The sequence below is a fragment of the Lepidochelys kempii genome, chromosome 4 (genome assembly GCF_965140285.1).
Source record: "Lepidochelys kempii isolate rLepKem1 chromosome 4, rLepKem1.hap1, whole genome shotgun sequence".
Taxonomy (NCBI): Eukaryota; Metazoa; Chordata; order Testudines; family Cheloniidae; genus Lepidochelys; species Lepidochelys kempii.
In genome coordinates this window covers 96,021,975-96,040,081 of record NC_136383.1, presented here as the reverse complement: position 1 = coordinate 96,040,081, position 18,107 = coordinate 96,021,975, and the positions used below count along the sequence as shown (strand labels likewise).

Sequence of the window (18,107 nt, the reverse complement as noted above, 5' to 3'; positions counted from 1 at the left end):
GATAAAAGCAGCTACCTTTATCATGTCCAGGACGCAATTTCAGACCCTTAACTTTGTTATTTCAGAACCCTAACCCTAACCCCCTCCTCCTCCATGCTTGGATAATTCAAAGAAAGCAACAAAATCTTATCAGCAGTGTGACACCATAATGTCAAAAGTGTCATTAAAAACCATATCAAATGTTAGCTACTAAATGTTAGTAGCTTATCTTGTTTCAAATAAGCCAATTTGTTTGCTTTCACGTGTGCCACATACCTATGACCTTCATTCTTGCTCAGGTGAGTAGTCTTCTTTCTGGCAGTCCCATGGAATTCCCCAGAAGCTTACAACAAATACCCCAAACTGAAGCTTCACTCTTGCAGTATTCATGTGCTTTGATCTTGCATTAACATAATGCCAATCTCCTTTTTCAAGCTGCTGGACATTTGAAGACTACCTACTGCACCAGCTTCTTTCTGCTAGATGCTTCAGTTAATAAGAGATCCTCCAAGCTCAGAAGCAAGCCTTAATTACAGTCCTTGTCCGTTCTCATGTAAGCCTTAAAATGGAAAGGGGAGAAGGAGGAATGAGTTATCAATTTACCCTATATTTAGGGTGACAGAAATCTGTCACCGGATTATATTTCCTTTGCTTTCTGGAATCAGCAATGAGTCTTCTGAAGGCAAGATGTACACTTTTCCTGGTTTAGACAGCTAAGTACATACCCTATCCCTAGAATGATCAGAGGCAGAGCAGACAGCACCCTAATTCATAGAAAATACATGGGTTTCAACAGTAATTCTCCAGCGTGTCCCTTCATTTGAACAAGATAAAATGTCTCAGGTCACATTTTATATGTATATCCACCTGGACCAAAGAGAAGTGTTACACAGAAGAAGCTGCAGCGCACCATATGAAGGTGGTTGAGGGGGAGCCATAGCACTGTGGCCCCCACCCATGCTGCCACCACACCCCCTGCCTGACTGTCCACTTCCCCACTCAGGCACCCTCATCTTCCGGCTCATGAACCCTACACCCACTCCCTTCCAGGAGGCTCAGCTCTTGAGAGAGACCCATTACCATCCCTTCCCAGCAGCCACTGTCTCCCCTTACCTTAGCCCTCCCTGTTGGTGAGCCTCGTCCCCAGGTGAGGATTCCATCATGTTTCCTAGCAGATCCTTGGCGCTGAGAGGAGCCACCATGATTTCAGCAGCCCGCAGCTGAGGGCCTGGCAAGTGGCATGCTGCACACAGGAGCTGCGTCCACTACAGCTACAGTGGTGCTGCAACCCACTGCGCCAAATTGCAACAGCACTCAAATTTGTTCAAGCCAAAAAGTGATTGGGCCATGGGACAGGTGGCGTCCCCAGCTCCGGGGCCTATACATAGGCTTCCTCTTAGTGAAGATGTTGATTTATGTATACAATTTTGCATTGTTTCCTGGGGGCAGAATTATTTATAGCAAGAGAAGAGAATTTTTATTGTGTTTTGAAATTACCATGCTCATAGACATGGCAGATCACCTTTTAGAGAGACTATGGGTGAGGTTTTTCCATTCCTGAAAACCCCCTGTGTGCTGCTTCACTGGCATACAAAGACTAAGAGCCCTTCAGCTGGCCAGATTGATGCAAGCTCCTCAAAAGCCCTGACACAGTGAATGCACTAGAGTAGAGCTGGAGCGCAGAGGAGACGACACAGGCCTGTAGTACTACAGGCATTCTACAAAGTACTTCTGCCCAGAAGCAGACCTAAAGATACACCAAGGACTTATCCAGCCCTCAAACAACCCAGAAACAAGAGGGTGCAAAGGTGGTTTAGGGACAGGTTCACTCTTCCTCCCATGGGTTGCAAGATCTGTGCTGTACCTTCCTCTAAAGGGGCTGCACTAAATCTCACCCTATGAGTATATTGTGAGCAAAAAGCAACTTATTTGTCTGTGTGTTCTAATTGTTTGCTGTGTCTGTACCTCCCAGTGGATGCAGAGCTAATCCTAAAGACATGTGAATAGGTTGGCCAAGGATTCTAGCAATACTGAGAGATCTTGTCTAGCAGATGACCTGTTTTTAGTCTGGTTTCAGGGATCAGTGATTATGTGAAAAACCTGATGTATTGTGAAACAAGAGAAATAGACAATACAGCACTACTATTTACCAGCTCTCTAATGATGTATTGCAGTATATACCATCCCTGCTTTTACGCTGACATAATAAGACATAGCAATATTCCTGTAGAAACAGACTTACCACTGGTACGCCCTCTCATGGCTGGGCATGGCATAGCCAGCTCTCATTCGCCATTGTCCCTTGGTAACAGCCAGTCTGGCCCTGCAGTGGTCTGCCTCTTCTCATGACTCAGGTCACTTTGAAGTCTCTCTCATGGGATATTGGTGTCCCAGACAGTGCCCCATGTGACACAACTTGTTAATCAGACATCTTCCACCCCTCCAGGGCTCCTCCTCTATTCCACTCTACTGTCAGGAAAATAACCCCAACACTTCTCCCTGGAGTCTGTCAGCCAAACAAAACCCACCAAAAGCAACATCTGCTCCTTCCCCCACTTGAACTTTTAATCCATCTTGGGTGCTCCCCAGCTTTCTATTATTCCGCCAAGCACTGACTCTCAGGGGTTATCTCCTTAAAGTCTTGGTCTTAGCCTGGATCCTCAATGCCAATCTTCCTCCAAGGTTATCTGCCTGTAAATTGGCCCTCTCAGGTCTCCTTCATCCCAGTTATCCTCTCCCCAACCACCAGTTTAATCTCCCTGCTGAAGCACCTTTGTTCTCCACTACCAAGAAAGGAACTAGAGAACCTATACCATTCTCTTTACAACCTTCTTCCTACTCTGAACTTCCTTTCTTCACTATCACTATCTATAATTAAGCCAAGCTTAATTATATCACTATCTATAATTAAGCTCCAGGTGCAGCCAGGTAGTATAAGTGGCCTCCTAGTCCCATCTTAACCCTTTCATTGCCTGTGTGGGCTAGACGCCCATTGCAATTCTATATACGTTGCATAATTCTGATTGTCACTGTATCTTTTCCCTACTACTTCAGTTGTGACTAGGGTTGGGTATTTGACCAGTCCAAAAATAATTGGTGAACTGAGTGGTCAAATAATGTCAAAAATGGTAAAATATTTTAAAGCCCTAATTTATTAGAACGGTAACAGCAGAGTAAAAAAAAAAGTAAGACTTTATGGTCTCCAATAGGCTTAGTCTTAGATAGATTCTTACACCTAATTACAAAAAATAAGTTACTTAACTGAGTTAACTCAGAAATATGCAAAACACAATTAAATGAATTGCTAAAAAAATTAAAGGATGTTGCCATGATGCAATAAAAAGATAGGTCACCGCCTATATCACAGCATTTTTGCTGGAATGTTTGACAATATTTTACCATGGACAAATAATAGGCTATCAGTTGATGTTCTTTGAGACTGGTCAATTGACTGGTGTGCCAATCCTGCTTGTGACCTGATTTGAATGGCTGTTAATATGGCAAGCTGCTAGAGCTAAAACCAATGTTGTGCTCTATCTGAAATCTTGTGCTGTACTGCCAGCTTTCAAACAGTATAAACCATTAATTTCTACCTGTTGGAGTTCATGAAACCATTGTTGCTACTCTCCTCAGCACTTGAAGAGCGATGTTTACCTGCACTACAGGGCAAGAGGAGCAGGAGAGGCTGTCAGTTAGGGAAGAGTCATGTCTGCTGACCCAGCTGTCTGGCCATCCCTTTGGTACCTTTCAGTGGCCAAGGCACTGAGGTGGGGAGGAGTAGCAATAAAGCCCATTTTTCTTTTGAAAAATAGGAAAAAATTGAAGTGTAAGATTGAAGAAAGTCCCATGGAGCCTTTTAGTGGGGGAGTTAGGAAGGGAAAGTACATGGGATTTAGGAAACCTTCCTCAACACCAGGGAACCCTAGCATTTCTAAAATTATGTAGGAATAACTCTGGATCTCTCTGCAAGGAATGAAGTGGTTAATCTGTCCATTCCCATCAAGAGCAGCAAAGAGCTAGAATTTCACACAAGGGAAAGGAGGAAGGGGGGGAGGAGGAAGTGATGGCAGGATTTGGAAGCTGCTGTTTTCTCAAGTATTTTCTTCGTGATTTTTATTCACTATTTGGTTGGGGGTGGGTGGGTTCTTTTTTAACCTTGCTATTGTGAGCAACACAATGGAGGCTGTGGACTAGTCAAATACAGACTTCACGTGATTGCAAGATAACCTCTCTCCGTGTGTTTTTCTAGTGCTGCGTCACAGCGCTCGCCTAGAACATAATACACTTCTGCAGTTAACCGGTAATACATTGAGCCATGATACTTCAGGAATAATGGTGCACCATAACCCCACACTCTGCCTAACAACACCCGGGGTAGCTATGGCATGAGCATCCCCCTAGTCCTCTCTGACACCACCCCCCTGGCAAGCCTGCTCCCCTGTTGCTCTTGCTGAACACCACGTGTTTTCCTCCTGCTCCCGGCAACAGCCACACAGAGGATCAGGAGACCTGGGGACCAGCCCTGTCCCGCTGCGCGCTCCAGACACAGCCCACGCCATGAACCTGCCATTACCGCATCAGGGAAACGCATTGGCGCGGTCGGTGGGTGGGGGGTGGGAAGTACCATTGTTTCTTGGGGGGGGGGAATGGACAGCGATGAGCAGCCGAGTGTTTCCCCCTGGATTGGTTTTGCCCCTGCTCCTCCTCCTCCCCCCTGCGGAGGCTCGGAGTGAGTCAGCCCGGCGGTATATAGTGCTGGGCAGGCAGCTCCTGGCTTTGCAGAGCGGTCAGTCCCATTGAGTCTCCTGCTTTAGCGCCTGGGTCGTAGCCACCGCCGTGCACCATGCAGTGGCAGCCTATGGAGATTAACCCCGAGGTAAGCAGGTGCCGCGCCGGGGGTTTGGATTAGGGCTGCCGGGAAGATCGGGGGGGAAACTAGCGCTGGGGCCTTGGGTGAGTGGGGAGCTGGGCGAATGGGGGGTCCTGGGGGCTGGACGAAGAGCTGGGGTGGGGTCGGTGGAGGGGGCAGGGCGAAGACCTGGGGGGCTGGGGTCTCCCACTCTCTCATCCGCTTTGTCTTGCAGATGCTGAACAAAGTGAGTGGCCGGCGCCGGAGGGGCTGTCGGGCCGCAGGAGCAGCAGGCGGGAATGGCTCCGGGGTGGGGCCGGAGCGTGATGCCTCGGGGCGCGGCTGCCCCGTCACGCTTCTGCAGGGGGCTGGGCGCGGCGCGCGCTGCGGGGCCGTCACGGAAGCGGGGGGGGGGGTTGCAGTCGGGGTGGGGCCGGACGCCCCGTCGAGCGGTGCCCGCCTCCGAGTCCGCCCCACGTGCAGGGCCGGGTCCCGGGCCCGGCGGCAGGTGGCGCTGCGGCCCCGCGGTTTGTGCTGTGTCACAGGCGGGGGAGGGGCGGCCTCCCTCCCCCCCCCCTCCCGCGCGGGGCCTGCCGACGCGGCTGGGCTCCCTTGTGGCTGTGCGGGCGGGGGGGGGGTGCGTCCCTGGGCTGGGGGGCTCCTGGTTACCCCTCCGCCCTTCCCTGATGAGAACCCAGCGGGCTGGGCACCCCCCCTGCGTCTTGCTCTCTCCCTGCAGGTGCTGTCCCGGCTGGGAGTTGCCCCTGGCTGGCGCTTTGTGGATGTGCTGGGGTTTGAGGAAGACTTGCTGAGCTCAGTGCCCACCCCGGCCTGTGCCCTGCTCCTGCTCTTTCCTCTCACTGCCCAGGTAGGTCCCTGGGATGCAGGAGGGGCAGCAGCTGGCAGGCCCTGTGCAGTGCTATCCCTGTGCAGGGGAGACAGCCTGCTGAATCAGCAGGGACCTTTGTTTTTCTTTCCATAGCTGAGATTAAACCTACTATATAGGTGATACTAAACAGAAACACCACTGGTCCCCTTCCCTTGTATGATGTCATGGGATACGTATGCTGCCTGGCACAAGCAGGTGGCCCACCCTAGGAGTGTCTCACTGTGATGTGTAGTGAACTAACAAAATGCTGACCCCTAAATGTGCATTGCAATTAATGGATACTTTCTGCAAAGGCCAGAATGTTAAAATACCTATTCTTCTGTGGGTTTTCTTATCTGGAAATTCTTTAGATTGACCCTCCCTTAAATCTGCAGAAGCAGGTTTCTCCAACCCAAATACTAACTTGACAAGGCAGACCCACTCAGACTTGCAGAAGAGAATGCTGTCTCTAGCTCTCTCCCTAATCTAAAACTAAGATGGCAGCACTATCTGGCAGGTGACGCAACTGAACCAAATCATTTACTGTAAAATTCTCAGTCAGGAAATAGAAGTTCCAAGACCTGATGGTCAAATTTGTGACCTGCGTCTGTGTATTAGATACATTAAGAACTAATTCATTGTCTATGCATTCTTCATGACAAGATCTGAATTGGGGGGGAGGTGTCGTCATTTACATAGTAAACTGAAAACAACACCAGTAACTTATTTCACTTAGTATTAATTCATTTCCCCAACTCCATCTGTGAAAGTACTGGACTCCAGTGGTATCTTGCTGTCAGTGGGGCTTCCTCAGAGGACCTGTAATCTGCTTGACCACATGACTGTCTAATTAGACAGTCTAGAGTTTCTTCAAGGGATGATAGCTTTTAGATCTACTGAAACAGTACTACTTGTTGTAAGCTTTGAGGCAATAAGTCAAATATTGTAACAGTGATTGTATTAGCACTTTGCTGTTGTCTAAGTTGGCAGTAAAAGGGGCTGCTCACTGTCAGGAATTCTAATATGAAGTCATACTTGACTAGAGGCTCTAATCTTAGATGCACAGTTAAAACCTCAAATTTACTAGAATGACAGTCACAGAAGAATTGTCTAGACCAGGGTGGACAAACTTTTTGGCCTGAGGGCCACATCAGGGTTCCAAAACTGTATGGAGGGCTGGAGAGGGAAGGCTGGGCCTCCCCAAACAGCCTGGCTCCTGCCCCCTCCCATTTCTCTCCACCTGCTTTGTCCCTTGACTGCCCCACCCCCCAGTTCCCTGACTGCCCCTTAGACATTCTGCTCTGAGCAGCATGGTGGCAGCTGTACTGCCACATGGCCCAGCAGGAACTTGCAACCGTGCTGCCCAGCACACTGGCAGCACAGCGAGCTGAGGCTGTAGTGGGGGACAGAGGGGAGGGGCTGGGGGCTCGCCTCCTGGGCTGGGGTCTCAAGGGCAAGGCAGGACAGTCCCATGGGCCAGATGTGGCCCATGAGTTGTAGTTTGCCCACCTCTGGTCTAGACAAACTTTATGCTCTTTAATGGCAAATGAGCTGAAACTACTGGGAGTGTGGGGGAGGCATTCTGATGCTTCTGGCTCAGCTGAAGCTAAATGTATCTTGAGGGTGAGGAATAGAGGCAGCAGATATAACCATTCCTTGTAGGAGCAACCACTCTCACAAGTCTTGTCTCCAAATACATGAAATATGGCTATTAGAGAAGCCAGTGACACAAATCTGGCTCCAATTGAGCAAGCTCTTGAGTGGATTGGACAGTAATGAGTCCTTGGAAGTGGATTTCTCAAGCCAACTTTTGTATAGCTGATAGCCCTTTACTCTGAGCTATCAGGTGGAGTTCCATACTACAACTTTGTGCAGTCCTAGACTGATGTCATCCTAGTGGAAGTAAAATCATGTACCTTTGTTCCAAAAAGGATGGCTTTCTGGTTAACTTCCCCTCTGCTTTCTAATCTTCCACAGCTGACTTCCCTATTAGGCCTGTTAGACTCTGTAAAGGATTTTAAGATGTCTAGAAAATTACAAACCATTGATGTACTTGCATGTTTGCAGCATGAAAACTTCAGGAAAAAACAGATTGAAGAATTAAAGGGACAAGAAGTTAGTTCCAAAGTCTATTTTTTGAAACAGACGGTTGGCAATTCCTGTGGGACAATTGGCCTGATACATGCAGTTGCTAATAACCAAGAGAAATTTGTATTTGGTGAGTATGGCTATTGAGCCATTTTCCCCTAAGAGCTTTAAAAGGGAACTTTCCTCATTAGGCCACTCACTGCTGTGGATACTCCAGACCCACTGTAGCTAAAGAGATCGTACACTAGCTACTTATCTTATTCTATTGCTAAGACTAGGTTTGAGAGGATGAGATCTGACTAGAAAGCCTTTCCCTGAACATTTCACTACAAGAAACTTAAACTGGCAATGGCTTATGGTATCTGCCCATACTTGAGTGACCTATACCCACTGCTCCTTGAGTAACAGAAGGGGAATATCCAGTCCCTGAGGTTGGACAGTAGTGTATTTTGTACATCAGGTCAGACTCTTGGCACCTGAAGTGCCAGGAGATCTGATCTAAAGGGAGGTAATCCAATTTCTTTTGGATCTACTTTGCATAAGAATACCATTTTCCCTGGATTTACATGTATCAATGGATGGGAATTTCTCCATATAGAAAATGTGTGTTTGACACTAGTAATAAGTTTGTCAAGTTACTTGAATATCTCTAGAGATTTATCATGTGAGCAATGAAATATACCTTCGCTGGCACCTCAAAAGCACTGAGGCTCCCTAACAAAAGGGTGCTTAGTTTAGCTATTGACTTAGAACGATAAACTGTTGGGATACCCAGTATGGTAGGGTGGCACCCACTACTTATTTCAGGAAAACCTGGCATGGCTAATAACTAGAATACCTACTCATTCACTCCTGCTCAGAGTGGAAATTAGTCAGGAAAGTGACTGTAAAATAACACTCTTTCAAATTGATGGAGCTACTTCTGTTGGGTTTCAAGTTAACACCCTTCAACTCATGGTATCTGAAGTTACACAACCAAGCAGCTGAATTGTAAACAGGCTCATGCACCAGACTTCTCAGTTAAAGTACAGGGAGAAATTGTCTCCTTTAAAGACAATATGGTCTACTGGGATGCTAGCAGCTACACAACATTTTTCTTTCCTTCATGAAGTAGGAGCATCAAACATAGCCTAACCCTCAGTAGCATCAAACTGGGAATTAGAATAAACACTTTAACTGTTCAGTCCAGAATTAATCTGGAAGGCCTTTTGTGAGGCAGGGGGAGGGAGTAGAAAACCACCAAGTGTTTAGGGCTAACATTCCAAATGGTGCTCAATAACTTACCAGAGACTACTGCATCTGATGGCATATAGTGCCTGTCATTCCATAGCCATGACCAATTTTAGGTCCTGTTGCAATACTTCAGTAAGTACTGAGGATAGCATGAGTGTACTGGGCAGCCTAGATACATTGTGTAACATCCTGTAGTATGTATATTGATATCTGTAAACTAGCCTAGCTTGAGTTGGACTCACCCATAACCTATATATGAACACATTCATTGTCTAACCATGGCAAACTCTTGCACAGATGATGGATCAGCCCTTAAGAAGTTTCTCAAGGAAACAGCTGATCTCTCTCCTGAAGAGAGAGCAAAACACCTTGAAAATAACAAGGTATGAGAATTACTGGACGGGAAAGGTTTTTTACTGCAGTTAACATTTGGGGTTCATTAATCTGTATCTATTTTCTCTTCAGGCTATTCAGGAAGTCCATAATGCTGTTGCCCAAGAAGGCCAATGTCAAGTAAGCTTTGCACAGGAGACTTAGTTTATGATGATGGTAGGGGCTAGATTGCTGTATCGCTACATAAATACAGCTAATTGATGGGGAAAGAGGGAGATTCTTTGTCAAGCTGGAGCAAGCCCATGATCCAGTGTTGCATTACACCAGGGTGGCCAACCTGCAGTTTTAGAACCACATGCAGCTCTTCAGAAGTTAATATGAATCCAAGGCTGGAGCTACAGATGATAACTTTCCAATGTGCTGTGGGGTGCTCACTGCTCAACCCCTGCTCTGCCCCAGGTCCCTCCACCACTCTACCCCTTCCCCTGAGCATGCCATGCCCTTGTTCCTCCCCCTTTCCACCAGAGCCTCCTGCCCACTGCAAAACAGCTGACTGCAGGAGGGAGAGGGAGGCCCTGATTGGCAGGGCTGCCAGTGGGCAGGAGGTGCTGGGTGGGGGTAGCGGATGTGGGGCTGCTGACACATTACTGTGGCTCTTTAGCAATTGGTAAATTCTGGCTCCTTCTTGGGCTCAAGTTGGCCACCCCTGCATTATACCATTCCTTTTATTTAAAAAAGGCAAATGGGGAAGTAACAGAACTCCTCTCACAAGTCTGAGTAAAACTTTCAAAAGCTCCTAATTGCCCAAGTCCCTTTTTAAAATGGGTCTTAGACTAAGTTACTTCCTCTGTCTGATTTTGATGACAAACTGCCATCCTTCTATTAGAGCAAGTATGAGAGGAGCTGAGAGCCTTAGTCCTATTGCTGACTTAGGCTACTAGCATGTTCTGTGAATTTCAGATGACTTGTGTATCTCCTGTTTCCTATTCCCTATCTATAAAACTTGTTAGTTACATCAGGGTATTAAAAATCTTGTATTTCACAAATGCAGAACAGGATCCAGATTCTCCAACGAACTGGAGCCCATGGCTTAGGTTGCTATTAGATACAGCTGTCTTACTGATTTTTGTCTTCTCTCTCCAGGTAGAGGAGGATAAAGTGAACTTCCATTTTATTCTGTTTGTTAATGTGGATGGACATCTCTATGAATTGGGTAGGGTTATATAGATCTGTATTTGGAGTACTAGGTAGCTATTTAAGTTTGTTTGTAATCAACACATGGGCCTCTTAATTGCTTACTAGGTGAATCCCTGTGCAACCCATTCTGACTGGAAAATATCCTGAAACTAGTATCTGCAAGCTGCCCTTTCTGTTTTCCCTCCCAAAGGACTAGACCTCTCAATGTTTCAGGCTCTCTAGGCCACAGCACTTCTCAAATGTGAGCACTGGAGGCTTTTCTTGCAGCCACAGCCTCCTGGGCTGTGACTAAGGGAGGGAAGCAGTGGCCCCTTGCCTAGAGTCACTAGCAGGGGTTGGGACCAGCCCCCTCCAGAGACAAATGTTGGAGGTGCAGGCAGCTGTTGAATTCCCCACTTTCTGGGGGTAGGGGAACAGGCTTCAGGCTCACCACCCATGCCATTGTCCCTAGGCCAGCAGCTTCCCTGCCCACCTCCCCATCCAGGGCTTATTCTTGTCCCAGGCAAGTCCAAGTCTGCTGTGAAAAATGATGTTAACAAATAAAACTTTTTGTAGCAGACTTAATATCTAGCAAGCTGTTCAAAATTTTTTAAACAACTAAGACAAGAACATGCAAAGCACCTTATTTGTTTCTATTCTCTTTAGGTCCACTAAAGAATAGACCACTACCTTTTTTAATACACATGTCCAAATCATTGCAATTTATATAGGTTTTTCAGATTCTGTATGGGCATATTTGTTTTTCCTAAAGTTAATTATTTTAGGAAAAATTGTCAGCATGGCCACCAGCAAGACCATACTCCAAGGCCACAAAAAAAATTGTTAAAATCCTGCTCTAGGATAATTTGCCCTATTCAATTCCATGCTGTGGCCACACTTGACTGACCTTACCAGTACGGAGTCTTGCTCTACTATAATAGCTCCTGAATGATTAGGAGGTATGAGCTCAGGAAACAACTATCTACAAACACCAAAATTAGACAGCATAGAACTAACATTACTTGACAGCACAGTTGGCTTTTTTAATGAGGTTGTTTCTCTATAGATGGACGCATGCCATTCCCTGTAAATCATGGCAAAAGTTCAGATGACTTGCTATTGAAGGTAGGCTCACTTACTTCAGTTATGAGTTCATAGTGTCTATAGACCTGGGGGATTCTAAAGCTGCATCTCTGCAGCATGCCTTATTGAGCCAATTGCTGTGCTAGCAGACCAATTGTAGTCACTTGGTTTGAAAAACCTCAAACTGTATCATTAGCTGCTTGGTAGCATAGTAAGCAGATGCTACAGGGCTAGGTTCAAAACTCTCTAGCAACAAATACCCTTGGTTTAACAAGGATGGCACACAGATTGTCAGGTGCTTTTATGATTAACTTTTTGGAGACTATAGCACAGCCTATGAGTACTAAATAAGAACTTGTCTCTCTAAGGGTTCTGCCAAGATCTGCAGACAGTTCACAGAACGTGAGAGAGGAGAAGTTCGCTTTTCTGCTGTGGCTCTCTGCAAGTCTGCCTGAGATGCTGAAGAGGGAGTTGAAGGAAGGCAATCTAATAGCACATCAGTAAATGCAGTCTCTAAATCTTTCCTTGCTTCAGTGCTTGTTAAATGCAGCTGGTCTGGCCAATCTAAACAGGTCTGCAACACTACTTCCACCTCCAGTATACACAAGCAACATCTGAGCTTAAGATAAATAAGCTCAGACTTCAATATGAACTGTTCTGACAACTGTCTTTGGATTCTTAGGGCCCTGACTCTTTACAGTTCAGTAAAAAATGCTTTACATGGCTTGTTTAACCTGTGCCTGTAAGTTAAGCTGTTTGTAATTTCCTGTACTTAATAGGATAAATAAACTCTTCTGCTGTTAAAGTGACTGGATTAGTCTCTTTCAATGTGGATGTTCATGTAACATGACTGCACACTCAAAGTAGGCCTGATAATGGTGTTTCTCACTAGAGGGCAGTGAGACCTAATAGAGAAAATAGCACTTCAAACAAGAACAGGAATTGCAGGCCCAAAGCATAGGTAACAATTCTCTAATGCTTAAGTTACAGGTCCTGGTTTTGGGCTACTAGGGGTAGAATATCCCTTTTAGAACGGTTCTCTAAACTTTCATTCTGTGCTCTAAAACATCAGTGTCCTTAATCACTACTGGATATGCACATCTCTTGGCATGGATGAAATACTCATAAGGTAATGAGGCACAGTACTTCTGTAGTGACTAAGTATAGCCACACTCCTGCTTATGTCAGTAACTATGTTGCTCAGGGGTGTTTTCTTTTTTAAAAAAAGTGCACCCCCCATGCAATAAGTGGTGTGGATAGCACTGTTAAGTAGAGAGCTCCTGCTGCCATAGCTACCACAGCTCCCAGGGGCTGGAGTAATGAAGCTGACAGGAAAGCGATAATCCAGGAAGGCAGGCCTGCCCCAAAAAAATGGGGAAGGGGTCTGAAACAAACACTTAAGAATCTAGACCCAAGTTTCCCTTTAAAGGAGATGGACTGTAACAGTCCAATCCAATCTCTTTGCTATTCATTTCTGTGGTGTCCATCTTAAGTTTTTTGTGCACTTGCAACCTGTTTCTAGGCACTGGCCACTGGAGTTATTTTGAAGTGATCCATGATGCTCACTTCATTTTAAAAACTACTTTCCATCCAAGTGTATGACAGCATCCTGTTCTGCTAGATATTACCTGGAAACTTTTGGTATGTGGAGAGAAGCAGGGCTAGTGTGGTATCTTCATTGAAGTAGCCATACTTGCCTTTCATAGGCTATGAATCATCCTTTCTGCTCCTGAGTGACTCACGCTGCATAGCAACAGATCTGTATGAAAGGAAGTTGCATGCAGTGTGACCACAGAATTCCAGGAGTACAAAGTCCCAGGATGGAGCAGGGGAAGGAGGAAGTACAGAGCCAGGCCACCAATTTAGTGTACCTGTAGGAGTATACTTTTACTCCCACCAAGCTTTGTTAGTGCAACAGAATTCTTGTTCCCTTAATTTAAAAAAATAAAGGTAGTTGAGTGCAGTATTTCTGGCTGAGCCACAATGGTTCTCTCAAAGGATAGATGCCTCAGTCTAGCAGATACATGGTCAAACACAACTAGTATCCTTATTGGGGTGTGGATGTTTTTGTTTTGTTTTTTTTTTTTTAAATAGCAGGGAAGTTTTTATCTAGCAGTGGAAACAAGGCTATTCTCAATTAAACCACTAATCTACATAGGTGCCAGCTGGCCTGTTTTTTGGCTGGTACTGTCAAGAGTCTTGAACTTTTAGGCAAAATTCCAGTCAACCAGTGGAGCAGTTACCAAATTTAAAAAAAAAAAATCAATTATTTGGCCTTCTGCCCACAGGAGCTTCTGTAGAAAGCAGGTGAGAGGCCTATAACTCTTCTCCCCACTGTGCCTCTCAGCTACTTTTCTCCAATGTAGCCTCAGAATAAAGATTGGGGAGGGGAGTAGTCATCTAGCTACACTGTGACAGCCCTTTTTTTCTCCCCAGGCTGCCAATGAATGGAAAAGTGAAAGGAGAGGGTGGTTAATTTCTCCTTTCCTTAGAGCTGAGGCCAATGTAGCAGAGACCTGGGCCAAGCAAATTGGAGTGAATGGAAAGGAGGCAAAGAGAAAAAGGAGGCAGGGGAAGATGCATGCAAACTTTGGGAACAAAAACAAACAGCAGGAGATTTGAGGGCTTCCTCTGTCCCTAGCTACAGGAAGGAAAACAAACCTATTGCCCTTCCCCTTCCAAAAACACTGCAAGTGATCTTCTATCTCCCTGGCATCCTGCTCAAGAAAAGTGCAGGAAGAAGAGGGGGAAGATTGTAGGACCTTTGGGATCATATTTTAGATTATCTGAACACCAAACATTTAGATGCTCTTGTAAGAGTAATACACAGTACTTTTCTTCATTTATAATTGTTTGTACTGATGTAGTTCATGGTCCCTTTGTGTGAGGGGCTGTATGAAGACAGTCTCTGCCTTGAAGGAACCTACGGATGTGAGCATCTGCAGGGTCAAACCTAAAACAGGAATAGACAGAGCAAGTAGGCAACATGCTTGAGGTCATGTTGGATGCATGAGGAGTTAGTTTTTGTTTTCCAACTGCTTTACCCTTTTACTACTTAATATCTAATCCTTGTCTATTGTACTTTTGCATCTTAGCAAGGGGGCCTGGAGCCTAGGATAGGTGTTTTATATTGACTATTACCAGTCAAACAAAAATGCATTTATCACTTGCACCAACAGATGCTTTTTAAAAATAACTTAATTTCAATGTTTGTTTTAATCATAGTATGCTTGAAAGCTGACTCTATTCTGTTTCTTGTCTTCTCAAATTTTTCATTTTGTTTTTCTTTATTCTACCTGTATCTTTGTTTACTTATCTCCACAAAAAAACCTGACATTGATTTGGCTGCTGCTGTACTCAGACTGCAGCCTATCGTGCTGACCAGTATTGCTTCATTGTTTACTTTTACTCCCACACCAGCTTGGCTCTAGCGATCTGTTGTCTCGTTTTGTTTAGATTTTAAGCCCTTTGGGGGTAGGAACTGTCTCTTGTTCTGTTTGTTTGCACAGTGCCTACAAAAGTGGGGTCTTAGTTTATGACTGGGGCTCCTAGGTGCTATGATAATACAGTTACTATTAATATTCCTTTCTCAGATGTGCTCCCTCCAAATTAAACTAATCCTCTTGACCCTGCCTGCCCTTAGCTGGCCTGTGATTGTGCATAATTTGCCCTTATCCTGTTGCTTATCTCCCTTCCACCCAAATTTCCCATTATGGTGGGTAACAGTTACAGGAAAGAGCAAATACTATTAATGTTTCCAAAGATCAAGTAGCTTTTGCTGCCCTCCCCCTTCTGTCTCTTCCCCCCTCACCAGTGGCTCTGCAATTGCCTATTGCTGCTTTTGCTTCTCCAGTGTGGGAAGAATCTCACTAGGTAAATGAATTAAGAGATTCCTGTTGATTTACAATTCACCATAATGCTTTAGAGCTAGCATAGCAGCCCTAAGATGTCCTGCTTATTTGTTCTAAATGTGTACCACCAAGCACTGTAGTTAAGGCATATCATAAAAATAAAAGCCATCACACCACAACAGTTAATGTAAAGAATTAGGAGTACCATTTGTATATTAATGCCACAAGGAAACATTTAATAAGCATGTCTGCACGTTTATCTTTTTAGTATGGCATATTACTACTGTCATGTTAAAATGTCAGCATTGTGTGTTATATGAGAGCTTAAAACAGGAAAGGGGTTAGGTTATAGCCACTCTTTCTTTTGTTAGTGGTGGTTTGCTGCGCCAATGTTGGCTTGAAAGCAGTTTGAACTTGAAAGCAGTAATAACGCTGGTCTGTAGATGGCAGCGTTGGAAACTATTACAGCAGCATGTAACAAGCCTTGAGCTAAGACGCTGAGCCAGCTGCACAGTAAGCACACACCTAACTGTAAGCATATGAGTAGTCCTGTTGCCTTCACTGGGACTACTCATAGGCTTAAGTGCACTTATGATTTAGGGCCCTGCATGAACATACTATCCTCAACTTAGGTAGAGGTTAACTCATTTGTAGGGCCTGATACAATGCCTGGACAAAGCTCCCATAGCCTTCAATGAGCTTTGGATCAGGTCCTTACTTTGTCTACCCTAGGAACAGAGTTGCACCTGCCCTCAGTTCAGTCTATAATACTACATAATGTCCATACTGCAATTGCTAGCTAAAATTGGACTATCCCTTTTAAGAGTAAAGGGAGAAGAGAGGTAAGGGGGGACCATGGCAGCATGCAGCCTTTGGTACACAGACCACTTTTGCTTGGCACATAAACACAAATAAATGTGCAACAAAGAAATCATATGAAAAATGGAAATAGATTTTGTGTGCCATTTTTTAAATTTTCTCTGCTGTATCTGAAATCACAGTCATTCCATGTCTCTAACCTACAACAGGTCTTGTGCACTGTTGTCTGTTTCCTTATCTTGTTCCTCTCATCACTCTCCTCCATGCCAGACTTTTTGACCCCTCATATGCAGATGCCAAGGACATGAATAGGAAGATTTCCCCCAGTAGTTACATGCCTGATTAGCCTTATCCCGGTTTGCCAACTCCAGCCACCTGCATGCTGAAGCATCTTGCTCAGGAAAGGTTAGTTGTGGTAGTTGGATGAGAATAAAAATACATTGGGAAGGGTTTCTTTGTGCCCTGACCATAGGAATTAAAATATCATTCATGGGGTGGTGGTTTGTTTAGTTTTTCATTCTTGTGTGTAAAGATTTAGATGCCCACTAGATAACTGCAACGCTCACAACTATCACTTCTACATAAGCCAGATTCCTTGCAGGAGTGGATTTAACTGTCTGTTTATTGACCAGCCCCCTGGCTGGTTGCTGTTATAATAGAAGGCTGAAATGCTGCTACCATGATGTAGCCAGTTGAACTACACCTTGTACTCCTGAAATTGGGGAAACTGCTCTGTTGTCTCTCCTCCTCCCCACACTTTGGGGCGCTGCCTCCTGCTGCAGACTGAAAACAGAGCCCGCTTGGGTGCTGCTTTTCCATTCTGACCTTCTATAAGACTAGCAGCAACTGCTTCTAGGAACTGACCCTCAGGGAGAGGCCTGTGGATCTTTACAAAGATAAAGGGGTTCTGGCTGGAGAGGAGCTCCTACTTGGAGGAGAAGAGGCATTTGCAGGGGAGCTGGACATGGTGGAGCCCCATTTTGAGGGGAGACAGGAGGGTAATCCTTCTCTGGGTCCAGAAATTGAGGTAAGGAGAGTCCTCCCTGAGAAGGGGGAATCCTGCTGGAGATGGCAGGAGAAGGAGGGGCAAGACAAGGGAGAACATGCTTGGTAAGGGAAATGGGAAGAAGAGTTTCAGAGTAGCAGCCGTGTTAGTCTGTATTCGCAAAAAGAAAAGGAGTACTAGTGGCACCTTAGAGACCAACCAATTTATTTGAGCATAAGCTTTTGTGAGCTACAGCTCACTTAGCTCATGAAAGGTTATGCTCAAATAAATTGGTTAGTCTCTAAGGTGCCACTAGTACTCCTTTTCTTTTTGGGAAGAAGAGTGAATCCTATCAGGAGCGGGGAGGGAGAAGAGTTGGGGAGCTGTGCCTCTTGCTGCTACAGCTTTGCTTCCTCCACCCATCTTTCCAATGGCCCTGCATTCATCCTATGAACATCACACCGTGACTCAACATTAGGCTCCTAAGTTCATTAAAGGGTAACCATGCAACAGAAATCTGGTTCAAGACAGAGTCCAGCATATGAATGAAAATATAAGTGAGCAGCTTAGAAATGACTTGCGTATGTCATTTTGTTTAGATGAGGGTAGCAACATGTTTGATAGCATCAAAGCTCATGAAGTGAAGCTGGAAATATTCAAGAAAGACTTGGACCTGGGAAAGCTAAATTACTTCCCGTTGTTGAGGAAACATCTGGAAAACTCAGCTGCTTTCATGGACAATGCTGGCACCAGCAAAGAAATACACCAACCATATTTTGATATAAATAGGAAGTCAAGGGAAATGTTTTCAGAAAGTTCTGGCAGACAAATGTTAGAAATTAG

General features: G+C 45.2%; 1 protein-coding gene across 2 annotated transcripts; it reads left to right on the top strand.

Moving 5' to 3' along the window:
* Positions 1-4,685: 4,685 nt before the first annotated feature.
* UCHL1 (ubiquitin C-terminal hydrolase L1) lies at positions 4,686-12,414 on the top strand. 2 transcript variants are annotated; one of them, XM_073342184.2, is made up of 9 exons: positions 4,693-4,855; positions 5,064-5,075; positions 5,568-5,696; positions 7,764-7,914; positions 9,315-9,400; positions 9,483-9,530; positions 10,494-10,563; positions 11,593-11,651; positions 11,978-12,414. In XM_073342184.2, exons 1-9 carry the CDS (start codon positions 4,823-4,825, stop codon positions 12,062-12,064), a joined length of 675 nt encoding a protein of 224 aa, XP_073198285.1. In that variant the 5' UTR covers positions 4,693-4,822; the 3' UTR covers positions 12,065-12,414. The 2 variants fall into 2 exon arrangements, with proteins under 2 accessions (XP_073198286.1, XP_073198285.1); XM_073342185.2 differs by lacking the exon at positions 11,593-11,651 and having other exon boundaries at positions 4,686-4,855.
* Positions 12,415-18,107: the final 5,693 nt, after the last annotated feature.